The sequence below is a fragment of the Poecilia reticulata genome, chromosome 22, assembly GCF_904066995.2.
Source record: "Poecilia reticulata chromosome 22, P_reticulata-male-v2, whole genome shotgun sequence".
Taxonomy (NCBI): Eukaryota; Metazoa; Chordata; class Actinopteri; order Cyprinodontiformes; family Poeciliidae; genus Poecilia; species Poecilia reticulata.
In genome coordinates this window covers 10,728,391-10,746,383 of record NC_088851.1, presented here as the reverse complement: position 1 = coordinate 10,746,383, position 17,993 = coordinate 10,728,391, and the positions used below count along the sequence as shown (strand labels likewise).

The following is a 17,993-nucleotide window of genomic DNA, read 5'->3' as shown; positions in this document are numbered from 1 at the left end:
AAACTACCGAGGTGATTTTTCCCTTTTCAAATACGCAGCCATAACCTTTTGAACATTTATCCACTTATTAGTGAAGTGTATGTCTTTGGTTCTATGTGTACAACTTGATATTGTATGTGGAGGTTAGAAAAAAACCCAACTTATTTAAACTTGTTCATCTACTTAGTTTTACCTTGAATAATCAACACATCCGTCAAAAATACTCATATGATGTCTATCTTAACGACGTCCAGAACTATAATAACAGCAAAGAAATGGATGGACAAGGTAATCATCAGTTGATACAAAAGAAAACACAAGAAGTTATAACATCCTGTTATCCACACCAGTAAGAATCCAAGAAAATAAAAATGAGAACTTGAATCCATACAAAATTATTTATTAGAAACTTTGACAATACCTTTAGTTTTACTCGTCATGCGGTCTGTAAAGTACACAACATGCATTATTTTCACATTTCAGTGTTTTCTTTAAGTCATCTCAGCTTACAGTATGGACGGCTCTGTACATTAGTTTCAACCATTTGTAATTTACACTTTCAGCGAATGTCAGAGTACATTCCCTGATTACGCAGTTGATGAGCAATGAGTCCTGGGTAGAAGTGGATTTTTAAATGATTTTATCCAAACTGATGAACAGCTAACACAGGTGAAGAGCTCAGCTAGCTTAAATAACACTGAATGACAGGCCTTCGTATTGTCCTAGCTGCCATCACAAAGAGAAAAAAAATAACCCTCACCTGACAAATCATGCAGACCTTCTGGATATGTACAGCATGCAGTTTTCTCAGGTTAAAACTTGAACACCAACCTGGCAACCAGAACATACAAGCGATACTTCACAACTAAAGTGTAACGAGAGATGAGGGCCTGCTAAATGCTTTCAGGGTTAGCAGCTCATCTCATCGCCCGTTTCCAGTTTGAACCGCCTGAACAGAACCGCAGCGACTTCTCGTGTCTGCGCCACGTCAGTGCAGAGCTCCTCGCTTTCTAAGAAAATAAGCCACTTTTCTTTACTCTGAACACTGCTTGATGTTTACAGCAGGTTGCTCCAGCCATGACGGCTGCAGGTTGATGGCGCTGAGCTCGGCAGCCTCGGGACGTTTCTTGTCTCCTCGTGCCCTCCCCAGCCGGGCGCTTCATTTGGGGCCGGAGTGATCCACTGTGATCTGCTGCTGATCGAAGTCTGATATGAGCTTCTTGATGTGGGCCAGCTTGTTGTGTAGATATTCACAGCGAACTTTGTCCTGATTGTAGTTGGGATTGGACTAAAGAGACGAACAAAGAAAGCAAAGACAATCGATTACCTCCAGGCGAACCAGAGGAAACACTTGTTGAGGAGAAGTGTGAAGAAAGAGGAGAGTTACCTTTTTAATTTTCCGGTACTCTTGTAGGATTTTATTCCGAACCGTCTGAGAGAGAGAAAAGAAAACAACAACACAGAAATCAGAATGAGCAGGAAATATCCACACCGTCAATAAAATGTGCTAAAATGTGTATTTTTCTTCGTATAGCTTACCTTGTATTTATGTGACTCGTGGTGAAGTTGCTTGAGCTGAGTGTCCAGGTCCATGAACTGCTGGGTGACGCTGTCGATGCGAGCGTGTAAGTCTCTGTACTCGCTGTACTCCTTATTGAAGTCCAGTTTATAGCTCTGTCTCTGGCTGTGGCTGGAAATGGCCGCGTACTTCCTGCATGAAGAAAAACAAAAACAAAAAAACACATACTGGTTTGAGCAGGAAAGCGTCCATTATAGTTCTGACTTTATGTTTATGTTTTCTGTCCTATAAGAAGGTGAAACAATCGACCCAAAAAGATTAATAAATGGCAAGAATAATCACAAGGGCTGGGTATCAATAAACTCCAATTTAGATTCTTTGGGTTACATTTAAATTTGAAATCAATTCGATTCAATATAGCCTTAAATATTGCAATATTGATTTTGTAATAAATAGTATACAAATAATTTCATATTAATCATTTTATGTGTTGCTTGCTCACATTTTTGAGCACTAAAACATCTGAAAATAAAACATTAGCACAATAAACTGCAAAAGTTAAAACTATTAAAAGTGAAGTAGTGAATATAAAAATGTAAATCTTTCTCCCTATAGAAAGAGATAATTCACATAGTTTTGAATGACCCATTTTGTTAAAAATGATTTTTGCATTTTTAGCTTGGGAAAAAAATACATTTTGGTGACCCGCGAGCGCTTTCCTTTTTTACGTCTTCCACATAAAATTTTTAATAAAATTACGGCTGTAACTTTTTCAGGCCTCAATGGAAGACCCCGGTTTTTGCAAAGTCCTGTGTTTACTGTCCTGCAGGTTGCAGGGGAACAGGAAAGCAAACAGCCCTGAAACTATTGCTTAAGCAGGAACGCAACTAGGTCAAACAAACAACTTACGATAAATAGTCTGCTGAGTCAGTGTCAACTTGAGGTACATTGGAGTCAAACATTAGCTTACTCGTCTCTGAAAGAAAGAAACAAAGAAAAGCTGTAAGTGAGCAGAAAAGTACAGAGGAATTAACGGTTTCACCAAGTCTGGCAGTTCTCACCTGTGCGTTGCAAAGGAGCATCGTTATTTGAATAATCTGGACTGCAATCTTTGTCTTTTCTTCTTTGCTTCTTGTCTCTCCATTCTTCTTTCTCCTTAAAAAAAAAAAAAACATAAAAAATATCAACAGATTACCAAAAATGGAAATCCCAACAACCACCTTAAAGCAGGCGCCTGTTTTCTCACCTGATGATCTTTGCGTTTGTGTTTGCTCTTCTTCTTTTTGACCGTGTGTCTGCTCAGGTCGGGAACCATCAGAGGCAGAGGGGGGCGATCCGACTTGGGTTTCTGTTGCTCCTCTGGGTCTCTAGGTTCCTCTTGAGGAGCATCCGTCTGCTCCAGTCTTTTAGCCACTTCTGCTTCCTGCTGACAAACTGCTGACAGCGAGTCAAAAAGTCTTTTGGGGTCAAGCGAGTTATTTCGCCCGTCCTCTGCTGCTGCTGCTTCGGCGCCTTTCTGAGCCTCCTGTTTAGAAGACCTCAGTCTGAAATTCTCGCTCGGTGATTTGCCCGTCAGGTGAGATATTCTGGGCTTCTTGCTGGCCAGGGGATCGGCGTATTCATCGAGGAGGGAGTGTTTTGGGCGGTGTGCGGGTGATGAGTTGGGGGTCTCTCGAAGAGGGCTGACCTGGGCCTCGGGGACAGTGAGGAGGTTCTGCTGTGGCTGGAAAAGTCTCCTGCAAGGGAAGCATTGCACATCAACAATCAAGCAGGAAGGGAGCAGAAATAAAATGTTGTTTTACGTGGGAGCCATGGAAAGCTGCGGCTTTTTCCTGGTTAAACAAGAAAATGAGCCACAGAGTTTCCCCCAGAAAACTTGCTAAGCCCACTGGTAAGCAGCAGACAGCTGTGTTTTTGTGTTAAAAACATGTTAAAAGTTGACACAAAACTTTAAAATATGGTTAGGGTTACTGGAAGTCATTATTGACAATATTTAACTAACAAATACCAAAAAAAACATGATTTAAATAAATAAGATGTTTTTTGCACTTCAACTAAATTCTAATTAAATAAACCGCCAGTGGATCTTAAAACAAGCTATTTAATGCTGGTCACACTAAAAGTAAAGTCAATTTAAAAATATATATACAAGAATGCGCTCACATCAGTCTCACTGTGCATTCAGGTTGGTGGCACAAATATAAAGTCACACAGGTTTCTATTTAAGGCCGAGTTCTCGTCACGCCATCAGTGGTTTGTGTTCGACACGAGCGAGAAGATCAAGTGATGTGGCTTTTATACTTCATGCGTCTGTTGGTGCAGGATTCTCTAAAGCTGAGCTACAGTCGAGGAACCATGTAAATGCTGATACAGGTGAACTTACTTTGGTAGATCACCTTATTAGATTTATTAAGCCGTTTCAGTTCTGAGAATGTTGTCCTTTTGATTCATGTTTTGCTCATTTTAGAATGATTTTTAATTTCCATTTTTATTAAGAACATCCAGCAGAACACATTTCCAAGCAAAGGTGACACTCAGTTTATGCAACACCGAAGGAGGCTGATGAAGATGATGATCCTCAAGCTGCCTTTCAGCATGACTACGTGACTTAAAACCGAAGTAATGTTGTTTACAACGTACCACTCTCTGATCTTACTTAGAGATTTATTTTCTATTTAAGTGGTTTTCTACTCAAGCAGCTGGAAAACCGGCATTGATAAATATAATAAAAGCAAACGATTAAAACAGCAAATAACTGTTTGATAGAACAACAAGCAAACAGTGAGGATTCGTTTTTATTACCTGACGAGGATCCGTTTAAGCAGCTGCTGGTCCCCTGAGGTGTAGCCTGGCCAGTCCTTCTGCAGCTCCTTGTACAGGCCGTCCTTCAGGACGAACGTGCTGTCTCTGTTACTGAGCTGTCCCACCTGCAAAACAAACGGGCCACCTCCGTCAGTCTGTTCGAATTTCTTTCTGCACCACACGTCGAACGGCAGAAAAATTATTCTGATGTTTTATTGGATTCGTTCCCACAGCGTCAAAGTAACCTCGTCACCTCCATCATAACGGCGTCCAGCACGTCTTTGTCTCCGTCTGCCATCCCGTCTTTCTGCAGCCTGAGGATCAGCTCGGGCCTCTTGTACGGCCTCAGAGCCAGCAGGTGCATCACTCTCTCCCTGAGGGGCCGCTCCCCAACGTCACCGACACTTTTCCTATTCACTGGACAGGGACCCTTCCTCTGCCTTGGCAGGCTGGCCCCCTTCTTGATGTTGTTGAGGAGGGAGTGAGACGAGTGTTTGGGCTTGGTCAGCTTGGCCAGCGCCGGAGCCGGAGCTCGCACGGTCACCTTCTTGCCTGAGAAAGAAAATAAGGGAAAAGGGAGAGAGAAAAAAAAAAAGTCATCACCAATAAGTACATTTAGAAGTTGTGTTCATAGCACCTTCCAGATAAACAGTCAATTTATTCCTTATTGCTACACTTGGAGCATCGCACTCACAAATACTGTTCTAAAAATAAAACCTCCTCATTATCAGGCAAGTTTTGGTGCAGAGTCCCAGACATGAATGTGCTTTGGCAAATTTGTGCAAAAAGCCCAGAACAAAGGCTTAAGTCTTTGTGAAGGAACCGGCTGCAGCTGGCGAGAGAACGTCATTATCCACGGTGAGACGAGTCCTGCACAGACACGGTCCATTCAGACAGCAGGAAGCCATTAGTTCAAAAGCAACACAACAAGCCAGATTATGGTTTGCAAATACACAAAAAGAGACACAACCCCAAGTTGTAGAGACATGTCTCGTGGCCTAATCAAACTAAAGTGACGTGTTTAGTCGTGATGAGGTTTGGAGGAAACTAAGCTAGCACACCTCAAAGTGAAGAGCAGCGCTGGCTGGCACTTTTATGTTCTGAGGCTGTTTGGCTGCAGGAGGGACTGAGGAATGAAGATTATGATAAAATACTGAAGCTACATCTGAAGAGATCAGCCAGGAAGTCAAAACGTCGTCACACATGGATAAGCAAGGACAACAAAGTCAATGTTTCAGTGGCCATCACAAAGTCCTGATTTCAGTCCCATAGAAAGTTTGTGTAAAGAGCTGGAAAAGCTCCTTGCACAATGTGTTTAATGCTTGCAGAAAAGCCAGGTTTCCAACAATCTGGAGGATTCAGTCTGGCACGCTGGAGATTTTTAGGCAGCCTGAACGTTTCAGAAACTTCTTCATTAGGGAAACTGTCAAGATACATTTGAAAAGTAAAGACAACAGAAAAAGCTGAATATGAATTTTATTTTAAAGCCCAGTATAATACATAAATACTGCCAAAAAGTAGTATTTTTTTCATTTGCTTTTTTTATATATAGTTAGTTCAAGTTTTTGCATTAAACATCACAAAATATCCTAATTATTCATGTCCAAATCACCCATAAAATGTGATGCATGAGAAGTAAGTAAAATAAAACGAGGCCAAGTAAATAACTCTGTGCCACTACATCCTTAAGAGCTAATGAAGAAGTCTGATTTTGCAGCAGAAAACCAAATTAGTATTATTCATGGTCTATAATAATTTCCTGTGTGCAAGAGCGTTTATGTTACAACCTTCTTAAGAATGTTTGCAATTCAGGGGAGTTTAGCAATCAGTCTATGGGAGGCAATCAGTCTTGGCTCCCATAGAGTTTAGATCAGAGATGACTGATCTAAACTCAGTTTAATAGGCCGGAAGTTAAAAAAGGTTATCTACAAAAAAAAAAAACAGACCCCTAAGGAGAAAGGTTTTTAATTCAAAAGGTAATCCTATATTATGTTATTTTAGTTTAAATAAAAAAGTGTTACTTAAACCCCAGAGTCTATACTAAATATGCATCAACAATGAGGTTATTAAATCATTTTAGACATGAGAGGAGGAAGTCGTTCTATCTCAACTTTCTCCACTTGCAGAGTTGTGAATAAAAAAAAAAAGAAAAGACCTCAGTTCACCCCACCAGAAAGCCACAGTCAGGCTAGAAAGACACAAACAGAGCGCAGTGAGCAGATGTAGCAATCTAATTTAAGACATAACCACACTGTTGCACAACCCTGGCATGAGTAATGTTGATTTTCTTTCCCCCCCCTTTAAGCTTCCTCTAAAATGACAGACTCATCATATCTTAACATGCTAAACTCCATTTGTGTGCCTGTGTGTGTGTAGATTCACTGAGAGATGATGACAGTGACTAACATATCATCTCAGGAGGAAGTGGTTTGGTGGTTGGATATGCAACAAGAGTGGTAGAACAAGGAAAAGCTAAAGTGCTGGCTCTACAACGCAGAGAGCAAAACTGATTGTCCTGCATTCGCATTGTTCATTTTTGTGCTAAACTGAAATGCAATCACCAAGAAAGAAAAAGGGACAAAATGTGCAGGAAGAGCAAAAAAAAAAAAAAAAAACAGAAAGCAACCCTTAAAATATCTGTTTACTACACATGTTTCCATGGCAACCAATGCAATATGGCTGACAGCATTTTCAGGATATCAGAAGCACAGTAGAGAATCGCCTTCAGGCCAAGCGCCTGTCTTGCGCTGGGTTTCTGGTTGTATAATCAGACACACACGCTGCAGACATGCGAGCCCTTTTCCGTTCTTCTTACCCTGGTAGCGTGCGCTGTTCTTGATGACGATGGCCCCTCTGCTGCGCGTCTCCTCCTCGGCCTGGGCCATGCTCTGGCGAGCCTTATCGTACGAGTCATCTGTGGCGTTGACTGTCATCTTCTTCTGAATCACTCCGAGACATGTCAGTTCCTCGGCAGCACTGAGAGCACAACGGGGAGCGGGGAAGACAGTCAGCATTCAGCCTGCCATGATTTATGCTCCTAATAAAAACCTAACCCGGTTGCTTAAGTTGATGCCCGCTTGCATCAGCCGGACCGTTTCGCCGGCCGGGTCCAATTCGGTTTTTAGGAACGGCTCTGAAGCGCGTCAGTTCTGAATCCGTCAGGACTCGACACGGGGAATTTAATTTTCTTCCTCGACGTTATTTAAATTCTCTTCTCTGCTTCCCGGGTTTCCTCAATCAAATCCAAACATAACATCAACAATGCAACTGTATGCGATAATGTTGCTGCAGACGAGATGACCTGTTAGCTGTTGAGGGAAGTAATTTGCCTAACCAGAAGCCCAACTGTGGCTGATTAAAAAAAAAAAAGTATAAAAAACTTCTCTTTACTAGAGGAGAATTAAAAAGTCCAACTTTTATTCATCTTCTACTCAAGATAAATTGGCTAGATCAACAAGTAGGAACTCAAAATGTTGTCTTCTTTTGATAAGAGAGCGCACCATGCTAAAAGCTTTCAGCTAATAACACTTTAAATGGACAAATTGTTTACAATAAACACCGGGAAGAAGACAATAAAAGTTGCTATTTTCAATACCAGGGAGGTGCTTCGCGATTGAAGGGCTCACACGAATGCAAGAAACTATTTCAAATATAAACTACTTTCTACAACAGATCAAGAAAAGCTTGTTTGTTCAGGCTGCAAGACAGCAACAGAGAGAAAGACTTTCAGTAGATAACAGGAAGGCTCAGGAGGGTATAGTAAAGGCACTTTACCTTTTCCTATTAATCACAGTCTGACGTGAAACATATGGGATTTGGAAACGTTAGCAGCTACCATCCCACTGAATATACATCCAAACGTCAACGTAACATTAACCGCTATGACTAAATGCTAAGGTAAGGTCCCAACGGTGGCTGTTATTTAGAAAAGCCAGCTGGTCACTTGCTCAGAACGAATAATGCAGTCGATATTTGTGTTTCTGCTGGCCGTTCCCGTTTGGCTTACCCCGCGTCGTGCTGCTTGACGCAGTCGAAGCTTCCGTGCGGACTGTTTCGAGCGACGATAGTCACTCCGAAGGTGAAGATCCTCGCTTCATTTCCATTTTCTGAGCAAGGTACGGCGATTCTCTACAATGGAGATTGGATATATTTTAAGATACAATACGAGGGAAAACACAGTGTTTAGGGAGCGGAAATAGCAGGTCATCTTACCCCTTGATTTCCACTGAAGGTGATGGTAGGACGGGAAGACCAGCTCTAAAAAAAGATTAAAAAAAAAACCTTTATCAAATATCAAGAGAAGCAGAATTTTGTGCGTAGTAATTCAGTACGAGTGTGGCATAAACACACAGCACTTAGAAAAAGCAATAAACTTCTCCGTGTTTTGTTACTTTACATAAACAAACCAGTGCAATTTATTTGGTTTTTGTATAGCAAACCAACAAAATGCAAGTGTTTGATTTTCAAGTGCAGAGAAAAGACAAGTTATAAAGTATCCTTCTTAAGTTTTACAAATAAATATCTGAAAAGTGTGGCATGCATTTGTTCTCAGTCTTCTCTGTCTTTACTGTACTTTTTTGCTGCCATTGGAGCTGCAGGTCTTTAAGAGTGCGTCTCCTGTCAGATTCTGGATTCGATTGTGTCTCTGGCATGAGGTTTAGGGTCATTTCCCCGTTTGAGGGTGATTATCCACCCTACAAGTTTTCTTTCAGGATAGCCCTCTTTTTAGCTCAATCCATCTTTTTCCAATTTGACCAACTTCCCTGTCCTTGAATAATAAAAACCATGCAGACTGATGATGCCACCATCTTTCACCTTGGGTAAACATGTTGATAATAATGTGACGGGTTAGTTTTCCGACGCACGCAGCATCACTTGCCGAAAAATTTACTTTTGGTCACATTTGACGCCACTCTTCTTATCGCTTTAATTCAATAATGACTTCCTTGTCACTAAATAAAGCAGAAATCTGTGAGATCCCCAACTAAAAGTTGCTGACTGATTCTTCCACAGGTTTCCTTCATGGCTGTTTCTCCGTTTTGCTTCTTGTCCAGCCTGCAACCTTGCAATGGCGATTGGATTGTTAAATCTGTTACCAATTGTGATGTATGCTTATTTTCTCCTTTGTCTTTTCCATCTATGCTTCCTACACTCTTGAGATTTAATATTTTGGACAGCTTCATTTGATCGGTGATCATCCAATGTCGTGATACTCTGTCCAGCTGGCTAAATATTACCTAAGCATTTAAAATGCAAGTTCATAGCACTTGGAATATATACGCTGTTCTCCAGACAGTCCTTTGCAAAAAAAAAAAAAAAAAGAGAGAGAGGTTGTATTTGCAAAGTATTCTGCAGTTTTACTGTATAAATGTATTTTTCTTTGAAAAAAGAAAATCCTTTATTGTGTGTTGGTCATAAAACCTGAATAACATTGAGGTTTGTGCCTAAAATATGCCAACAATGTGAACAAGTTCAAGCACGAACTCTTTAGCAAGTCCTTTTATTTACAGTAAATACATCCATGACCCATGTCTGCGCAACATTTCAACCATCCCTCGGATTCATCTTTGATTTTATGACCAATAAACAAATAAGTTGTTAAAAAAAAAAAAACATCATTTTGATTATCTATGCAAACATACAGCAGATTCAGCATCATAAATTTGTTCAAAGATCATGACACAGCCAAAAAACAAAGATGCGGTGTCACATTGAGTGAAATGGGGGGAAAAAAAGCTCATGAGTGGGGAAAATACAAAGATCACGGCGCCAAAGTGACACGCCTGCAGCCCTGATGGAAAGTATGCAGTGACTACAATCTAAGTGACCTTTTTAAATGGAGAGTCCACCTGTTGAGTGCGCAGTGTGAGCTGGCAGCCAGCGCAGGGTCTGGCCCTGCTTATGTGCAAGATGTCTTACTTTTTCCTGCGTGATGCGCGCCAAGTGTGATCTGTAGAGCCGCAAAGCTCCCGAGTCTTGGTTTAGGTGATTCCCCCCCCCCCCCAGCCGTTCTGTCTCATCGCCACTTCAGGTCAAATTACGACGAGATCGATCGGGGGGGTTTCATGTTGAAGCATTCAAAGAGGTGGCTGTAGTTTCCTCACCGAGGAGTTTCCAACCCTCGTTACAAGGAATTGCTGATTTGAGGAAGTGTCTGTTACGTTAGACTTCCTGCAGCATCTGGTTCAGTGGTGATTAACTGGGTTAAATGGTACATTTTGAGTTTAGTCACTGTGCCACGGCCTAGTTTTAGAAGAAAGTATAATATCAGTCAATGTCCAGCGTGGAGTCTCTTCAGGCCAATCCAAATATTCCCTCCTACTACAAGCCTTCACCCCCACAGCTTCTCCTCCCTCACTTTCTTTCTCCTGTCCTCCACACTGATTTAGCTGCCCTCACACTTTGCCAGAAGCCTGTTTGGACTTGGCCAGCAGCTTGCTACAAGCTTCACAACACACACAACATGTTTCCGCGTTGCATTATGCAACATGTATTGGCAACACACAAAAAAAGAGGGGAGAGGGGGGGGGGCTCGTTGGTAGCAACCACCACCGGGGGAAGGTGGCGGTGAACTTCGGCCAAAATTCACAGCACAACCCCCGTCGCCTCGTTTTTAAATCAAGCGAGAGGCCCCCTAACAAGTTCATGCGGCGCAATTTACTGAGAGCAAGAGCAGAGTGAAGACCCACCTTGCCGTTTTGAAAGGTACCAATGGCTCTTGCCGCGCTGTCAGTGAGTTTTACGTGAAAAACAGAGACGTTGCCGCCGAGGTCTAGTTTACCGCTGGACAGTCCGTAACACTGCTTCTCCCTCAAAGCCGTCATCGCGTCACAATCCTCCCGTCCCGGTCAGAATTATTCCGAACCAAAGCAGCCCGACGAGATGTAAATGGGCAAACATTGGCCAGTCGGATCCAAAGAAAGACCTCCACGGAGCTGTGAGGCTTCTGCTGCTGCTCCGCGGCGCGCTATTACGGCTGAACTCAAAGCGGATCCTATTGGTCGAGAGACACGCACAAGCCATTGCGTAGGTCTTACGTAACCACTTCCACTCTTTTTGTTGGGTTTCTCGTCCTCGTCTCGCTATGCTAATGGTCCTTTACATGAGGTAATGGGGGAGACTCATGTTTGCGAAGGGCTATGGCAGGCCGTAATAAGATATAATTCAAACCACCGGTCATGAGGGTGGTCTTCCATCATTAGACAGCTAAAGGCAGATATATAAAAATATATATTTAGGTGTAGATATGAATCCTTAGGTTAGTACATGTCAATAAATCAAAACAAACTAAACAACTTCAAGTTTAATAAATCTCAGCTTGATAAAAATGTAACTTTTTAGTGAAAAATACAGATTTAACAAGTCAGAGAATCCTATATTTTGAACTAAGGGTGATCAAATGCAGACCAAGTTCCTCCTCCAAAACCAGTGTATTAATCCTTTAATAAACTTTAAGCTACAAATGAGTTTCCAACTTGACTGACATGAGCCACAACTAATGACACAACACTCATTTTCAAATAGCTTACTCTGTCCAAAAGTACAGGTCAATAAAGAATGTATTGCGGTGCAAACTATTAGTGCAAACTATTAGTCAATAGTTTGTGACGATGCCCCCGGTTAGGTAACTAACACGTACAGTACGTAAAACTTTAATCAGTTTACTCAAAGATACAGATTTTACAAAATACATCGTTTTATTTCACAACATGAGCTGGATGTTCATCCCTGCAACATGTATGAAATTATATACTGGATGGAGAAAAGAAGTTTTTTCTTTAGTTTCTTCCAAAATCACTTGTTTTTTTCAGAAATATGCAAAGTTTATGGAAATATTCTACAGTATCTATCATACCTCCTGACATCGAGGCGTAGAGCCATTAGCAAAACACATATTTAATGGAAGCAGGATGTGTGTGGCAACTCTGATGATAACTGCAAGTAAAGAAATTCTAGATCATGAAAGTGCTTATGCGACAAGAAAAAAACTTAAACATCCAGTTAAAAGAGCTTGTCAAACAATTATATAGTAAAATAGTTGGCCATACCAGTCTGAGAAGGGACAGCTTCAGTTTCAGCCTTTAAACCCTCTTAATTAGATTAAGGCCACATCATGAAACTGTTGTAATTGTGAAATAACAAAAACAATGACGATGTGCTCCAACCTGGTTTATTACAGACAGCTGCAACTTTCAGGATGAGGCAGTTATTCATTCAGTATTATTGTGTTTCTTTGTGGGTAAAAAAAATATGCTTAAAAGGCAGAACAAACAAAAGGGGGAAAAAAAGGCAAAATCCTGTCTGTGCTGAAGGGATGGTGGTAAAAGAGTACAAGACTGTCTGAGCCACACTGATAAAACCAGTTGAACTGCAATTCTGTGTTAGTGAAATATTTGTCTTGAGGACTAAAGCTGTATATATGTTATATAAATGCACATGGGTGTGTTTACGTGACGAAGTAGGAGCTGTAGAAGGAAGTGCAGTTGCACTTCCTTCTACAGGAAAGAGTCTTCAGAAAGGCCTTTTGCCTTTTTTGAGGAAAAGGATGCACCACTGAGGGTTTTTGTTCCTCCCCTAACACCTTTAATGGCTTCAAAAGTGATTAAAAGCAACTTAAAATCGATTCTTAAACATGGAGCTAACTAGCAGTGAGGAGACCAGAGGATGAGAATGCTGCATACGCTCAGTAGTAGTAGTAGCCGTAGAAGGAGTCACATTCTTTTAGGGAAGCCAGAAATGTATAGCAGTCATCGATTCTGTAGGTTGTGGTGGGGCTAATGGAGGTAGCAATAGACTTCATGGAGGTTAAATAAAACAAAAATGCATAACATTATGCATGTTTTCTTTGTAAACATTCAGACCTACATCATCCTGTTTTGGGGACAAGTTAAAGTGAAATGTTCTTTATTGTCCTTCAGTGAGAAAATCAGGTGTAGCAGCGGCAAAGTGACAGCCAAGTACTTTCATATCAAGGTAAAAATGTACCTTATAGGGCCTTTAGCTGTGATTTGTTGGTATGTAAATGAACTAAATTGAACTGCAATAAAAACAGAAAGTCGGAAAAGAGGCTGTGCAATGAGGGCAGGTTCACAGCATAAAATACTATGGAGTTATTAGATATCATATGGCGTATTTATTTTTTTTAAAAAAATCAGGGTTACAAGAGACATTTAAAAGTAACAGGAAAGACATAAAAATAATAGCAAGTGATGGTTATAGTCGTACAGCTGCTGGGAAGAAGGATCTGCTATAAAACTCCTATGTGCACCTGGGATGCAGCAGTCAGTCACTGAAGGAGTCTGTCACTATTTTTTTTTTTTCAGGATAATAGCTCTAAGCTTATGGTATTCAAAAGATTTGTCAAATATACTGATGTTGATGCTTTAAAAACAACTGTGACTTCTGGAATATCTGAGATTTCATAACATAGTATTTGCCCAATATCCACACATCAGTTGTCTGAGGATTTTTTTCTGAATCCTGTAAGCCACATTTATAAAAAAAAAAAAGAATTTACAGAAACAAACCCCTAAAATATTCCACTCTTTGTTTCAGGAATCTAGAGTTTTACTTCTGGAACTGAATCACTGAAATTGATCAACTCCAAAGCAGCAGCAGTAGCAGCAGACAGTTTTAATGAACTGCTGAGAGTTCAACAGAGAGCCTGTGCATGTCGAGGGGTTTTTGCTTGTTTTTGTCTTTTCCCTGCGTCTATTTGAACACAGACGGTGGTCGCAGGGCAGATGAGAGCCGTTCAAAGCTGACTCATATCAAAGGCCCTCTGGCTCTTTGTGATGCTGTGTTTGCAACAGGTGACATTTTGGGCTGGAAACCGTTTATGACTTTGAGCGCCCGCCCTGAGCCGAACCTCTCCTGCGCCAACAGGGAGCAGGAGAGCAGGGATTATAGAGCCGGTGGGAGGGAGGCTGCAGAGGGAAACTCACTTTTCCCTCTGCAGATCGCAGCGACGCGGTGAAGCATGTGAGGCGCTCCCTCTAAAAACCACAGGCAAATGTTTCAAAGGATTAACAACGATTTCGGTGTGAAATGATTTCTTTCCGGCTGAATTGACAGCAAAAAGGTAAGTGACGTGCTTTTTGTCAATTTAATACACATCAACCAATGTCTTTCTCCCTCTTTGTTCTCAACTTATATTTCAATTTAGGAAGTTTTAGCGGGTGACGAAAAATATACAAAAAGACAACAAAAGTACAATAATTTTCTTCCAAAATACCGATTTTTTTGGTCTCCTTTGACTATAAAATCTTCTTTGTGAAGACATTTAGATCTAGAAATGTACAGACTATTCCTAAAAGTAATTGTTTATTGCTGGACACCAACAAATATGAATGATTTCCACTGCCTTAGATTGGTCAAATGGAGAGCCAGAAGCTTGTTGATGAATTGCAAATTTACATTTTTTTCCCCCAAACATCCGTTTCTGTTGGTGGTGTTGCACGCATTTGTTTGACTATGCATCATTTGAAACCGTTGTACTTTAAAAAATGTGCCATAAATTTAACACCGGGTCAGCGACTACAATGCAGCCTGCCTGCCTTTGTTTTGCCTCTCAGGGCGAATGGGGGATCCTCTGACAGACTCCAGCCCCCTCATCAGCGCAGCCTCCTGCGGGAAGCTTCGTCTGGTCCGCCTCCTCGTGGAAGGCGGGGCTCAGGTGAACGGGAGCAACCAGAGAGGAGAGACGCCCCTACTGGCTGCCTGCAAGGCCCTGGGAGGAGAGCCAGCCTGGAAGGAGAGTGTGAAACTCCTGAGATTCCTGCTGCAGAATAAGGTCAAACTGTGGTGACAAATACTTCCCCTTTCATGAAAACACACGTGTGACTGTTAATGTCTTTTCACAGCAAAATCCTGCTAAGTATTCTTGGTCTGGTTTCTTACGCATATATCTTAGTACATTTGAAACAAGACAAACCTAACTTATAAGTAGCTTCTCAGCGTGATATATGAGCTTGTTTAAAGTGAATAATTCCTTAATATTGATGAAAGAGTGTTAGATATAAGTGAAATAATTTCCCGGTGGAATATGGAAAAATTTGTTGTTCCGCTAGAAGATTATTTCACTTACAACTAGTACTTTTTCCATCAATATTAAGGAATTACTGTCTAAAAACAAGCTTATACGATGCAGAAAAGTTACTTATGAATTAGTATTTTTTTTTATTTCAAGTGTACTAACATTTTTGCACTAGAAAGTAGACAAAAAAATACTTAAATAAGCCTCAGATTTAAGTACTTCATCCACCTACGTGTGTGTTCTTGAACGTTTTGCCCATTGTGGAACACAAAACCTCTTGTCAAAAGTGCATTATGAAACAGACACTTTGCTTGTGAATCTTCACGCAGGAGCCACAACAGAAAACCGACAAACCCAGAGCAGTTGTTGTTTTTTCATGGTGGGAAGCAAACATCATTTAGATCAGCTGAAGTTTGAATTTCAGAGATATTTAAACAGCATCACCTACAATCAGGCAGATCCCAACGCACAGGACCAGGAGGGTCGCACTGCTCTGATGTACGCCTGCATGCAGAGAGCGGGCGCTCCGGTGGCGTCCGCCTTGGTGGCTGCAGGAGCTGACCCGTGCATAGAGGACAGCTCTGGAGCCTCAGCTTTGGTCTACGCCATCAACGCACAACACCAACCCACAGTGCAGGTTATTATCCCAACGAAGAAAAAAAATAAAAAATAGAGAAAAATCCTAAAAAGAAGATATAAGAGCCAAATGTAAGAGTACCACAGATGATCTTTTATTTCAGGTGCTAATAGACGCTTGCCGGGCCAAAGGTCGTGACATCATCATCATTGCTACGGAGACGGGCACGAACAGAGGCCCAGTGACCAGGAGGTACCTGAACGTTCCCCCGTCTCCGGACTCCTCCCCCGTGTCCTGCATGTCCCCGTCCGACATCATCCTGAAGACGGGTTCGCCAAGCTCACCTGAGGGGGGAAACATCTTTAACTTCAGAGGAACAAGTGAGGATTAAAAGCAAAAAACAACAAAAGAACAAAACAAAAAAATTTGACCTATCCTCTTGTCAGAAATTGGTTAAAATCATGAGAACTGGTTGCGTATCTTGAATAAACAAAGTGTCTTCAGGTCTCAGTTAACTGGCCCTTATCATAAGCCTCAGATGAAAGACAAGAACGAATGACAGCTCTGCTCCAAAATGGGCAACTTTCCATCTGGAGAAGTCTAAAGTCATCTGGAGAAAGGGTTTACAATCAGATGTAATAAAGGCAGAACCAGCTAGTTGACGAGAAATGTTATTGGACGGGTCAAAATGACGCTTTTAACTCCAATAACTCTGTAGCCACTGTCAGGCATGGTGGTGGTGGCTTCATACTGCGGGATTGTTTGGCTGGTAAAGGTGAACTACCTCACAATTATTGAATCTAAAATCTACAGCTAGAAGACGAGAACTGTGCTATAATGATCCCAGCCCCACATCAACACTGGGTAATGAATGGCTAACATTTAGCAAATGCCCTCAGAAGAAAGTTTCCTTTTAAATGCCAGGAAATTTCATATCGCAACGGCATTCAAAGTTGGTTCAGACTAATTCCATGAATGCTGGGTAATTTCCAAGTTGCAAAGTAGAAATGTCCCTCGGATGCGAATTTCTAGCTTTGAATCCGGCAAGAAACTACATCGACTAAACGACATTGTGTTTAGTCAGATTGTTCCTGGAACAAATACAAGAGTGTAATTTTGGAATCGTAGAAATAGTATCATTTAGTAATAACTCTGACTCGGCCTTTTCTGTTCGTTTATGTCCAGCAGGCAAACACGGAAGCGGCAGCAGACGCTCGTCGTTCGAGCTGAGTCAGTCGAGTCCGTGCAGCGGTCCGGCTTCCAGACAGAGGGTGTCGTCTGAGCCGTGGTTGGCCATCAACAACCTGGACTCCCTGCAGAGGGCTTACGAACAGGGAATGAGGGAGAGGAGCCTCGAGGAGGAAGGAGAGGTGCAGGGAGAACGTGGAGACGAGGACGTAGATGAGGAGATGGAGAACGACGTGGCGCGCAGACCGGATGCTGGGTTTACCGGGGACGTTCGTAAATGCTGGAGCAAGGACTCGGTTACAACCAAGTCAGACGGCGGTGTCCCCAAGAGGATTCCGTCACCAGGAGGGTCAGACACGAAGCTTTCAGCCTGCTCATCCCCTCGCTTTTATCTCCGCAGGAACACCCTCCCCTCTGTCACTGCGATCAATCCTCCACTTCACCTCCCGCCCTTAACGAAGCAACCGGACTCTCACCTGCAGGTGCCAGCTAACGTTTTACCTGCAGGAATCAGACGCGTGTCCTGGTTTCAGCCGCGCCCGCCCTGCTCCTCCTCTCCCCCGACCTCAGCATCTGCCAGAGCGGCCCTGCTCCCTCTGCTGCCCCAGGCCTCCTCTCTGTTCGCTCCTCCTGGCCTCAGTCACAGGGAGAGGAGCAGGAGGTCACCGCGTCGCCACTCGGCGCAGTTGGAACAAAAATAATTTGGACTTCTGAAACTGTGAAGCATTAGATTTGCGGTCTGGTTTTATTTCGTTTTATTTTATTAAATAAGTGTCGAGTCCAGCTACATCCGCAGCTTCCTGCATCATTTTGCATCAACCAGTCGGTTCTTGATCTGCATAAATGACAGTTTCACCTTCTGTGAAGTAGATGTAAAACTAACCGCAAAACTA

General features: G+C 42.1%; 3 protein-coding genes across 5 annotated transcripts in view; 1 reads left to right on the top strand and 2 right to left on the bottom strand.

Moving 5' to 3' along the window:
* Positions 1 to 363: 363 nt before the first annotated feature.
* Positions 364 to 11,352, bottom strand: LOC103458470 (RNA polymerase II elongation factor ELL-like). Its single transcript, XM_008399308.3, has 12 exons — positions 10,990 to 11,352; positions 8,513 to 8,557; positions 8,307 to 8,428; positions 7,116 to 7,276; positions 4,554 to 4,852; positions 4,301 to 4,425; positions 2,745 to 3,234; positions 2,560 to 2,653; positions 2,408 to 2,474; positions 1,519 to 1,690; positions 1,367 to 1,411; positions 364 to 1,267 (listed from the first exon to the last, which is right to left on the bottom strand). The coding sequence occupies exons 1-12, from the start codon at positions 11,122 to 11,124 to the stop codon at positions 1,139 to 1,141; spliced, it is 1,884 nt and encodes a 627-aa protein (XP_008397530.2). The 5' UTR covers positions 11,125 to 11,352; the 3' UTR covers positions 364 to 1,138.
* Positions 11,353 to 13,675: 2,323 nt separating this feature from the next.
* LOC103458468 (ankyrin repeat domain-containing protein 34B) lies at positions 13,676 to 17,887 on the top strand. 3 transcript variants are annotated; one of them, XM_017302551.2, is made up of 5 exons: positions 13,676 to 14,381; positions 14,875 to 15,092; positions 15,790 to 15,972; positions 16,076 to 16,292; positions 17,101 to 17,887. In XM_017302551.2, the coding sequence occupies exons 2-5, from the start codon at positions 14,880 to 14,882 to the stop codon at positions 17,799 to 17,801; spliced, it is 1,314 nt and encodes a 437-aa protein (XP_017158040.2). In that variant the 5' UTR covers positions 13,676 to 14,381; positions 14,875 to 14,879; the 3' UTR covers positions 17,802 to 17,887. The 3 variants fall into 3 exon arrangements, with proteins under 3 accessions (XP_017158040.2, XP_008397521.2, XP_008397523.2); XM_008399299.3 differs by having other exon boundaries at positions 17,098 to 17,887; XM_008399301.3 differs by lacking the exon at positions 13,676 to 14,381 and having other exon boundaries at positions 14,955 to 15,092; positions 15,794 to 15,972; positions 17,098 to 17,887.
* The window catches only part of LOC103458469 (single-stranded DNA-binding protein 3), a 44,958-nt gene continuing 43,128 nt past the window's right edge, over positions 16,164 to 17,993 (bottom strand). The window contains exon 18 of the mRNA XM_008399306.3: positions 16,164 to 16,256. Coding sequence (XP_008397528.1) covers positions 16,227 to 16,256 — 30 coding nt within the window. The 3' untranslated portion in view covers positions 16,164 to 16,226. The remainder of the gene's footprint in view (positions 16,257 to 17,993) is intronic.

What these genes read in the sequence shown, in the direction of transcription:
- LOC103458470 (XM_008399308.3), bottom strand. Translation starts at nt 11,124, where the DNA reads ATGACGGCTTTGAGGGAGAAGCAGTGTTACGGACTGTCCAGCGGTAAA. An exon ending in GTACCTTTCAAAACGGCAAG is followed by an intron (nt 8,558 to 10,989) that starts GTGGGTCTTCAC and finishes ATCTTTTTTTAG; the next exon opens with AGCTGGTCTTCCCGTCCTAC. An exon ending in CTTAAACGGATCCTCGTCAG is followed by an intron (nt 3,235 to 4,300) that starts GTAATAAAAACG and finishes CTTCCCTTGCAG; the next exon opens with GAGACTTTTCCAGCCACAGC.
- LOC103458468 (XM_008399299.3), top strand. Translation starts at nt 14,880, where the DNA reads ATGGGGGATCCTCTGACAGACTCCAGCCCCCTCATCAGCGCAGCCTCC. An exon ending in GATTCCTGCTGCAGAATAAG is followed by an intron (nt 15,093 to 15,789) that starts GTCAAACTGTGG and finishes ACCTACAATCAG; the next exon opens with GCAGATCCCAACGCACAGGA. An exon ending in CTTTAACTTCAGAGGAACAA is followed by an intron (nt 16,293 to 17,097) that starts GTGAGGATTAAA and finishes GTTTATGTCCAG; the next exon opens with CAGGCAAACACGGAAGCGGC.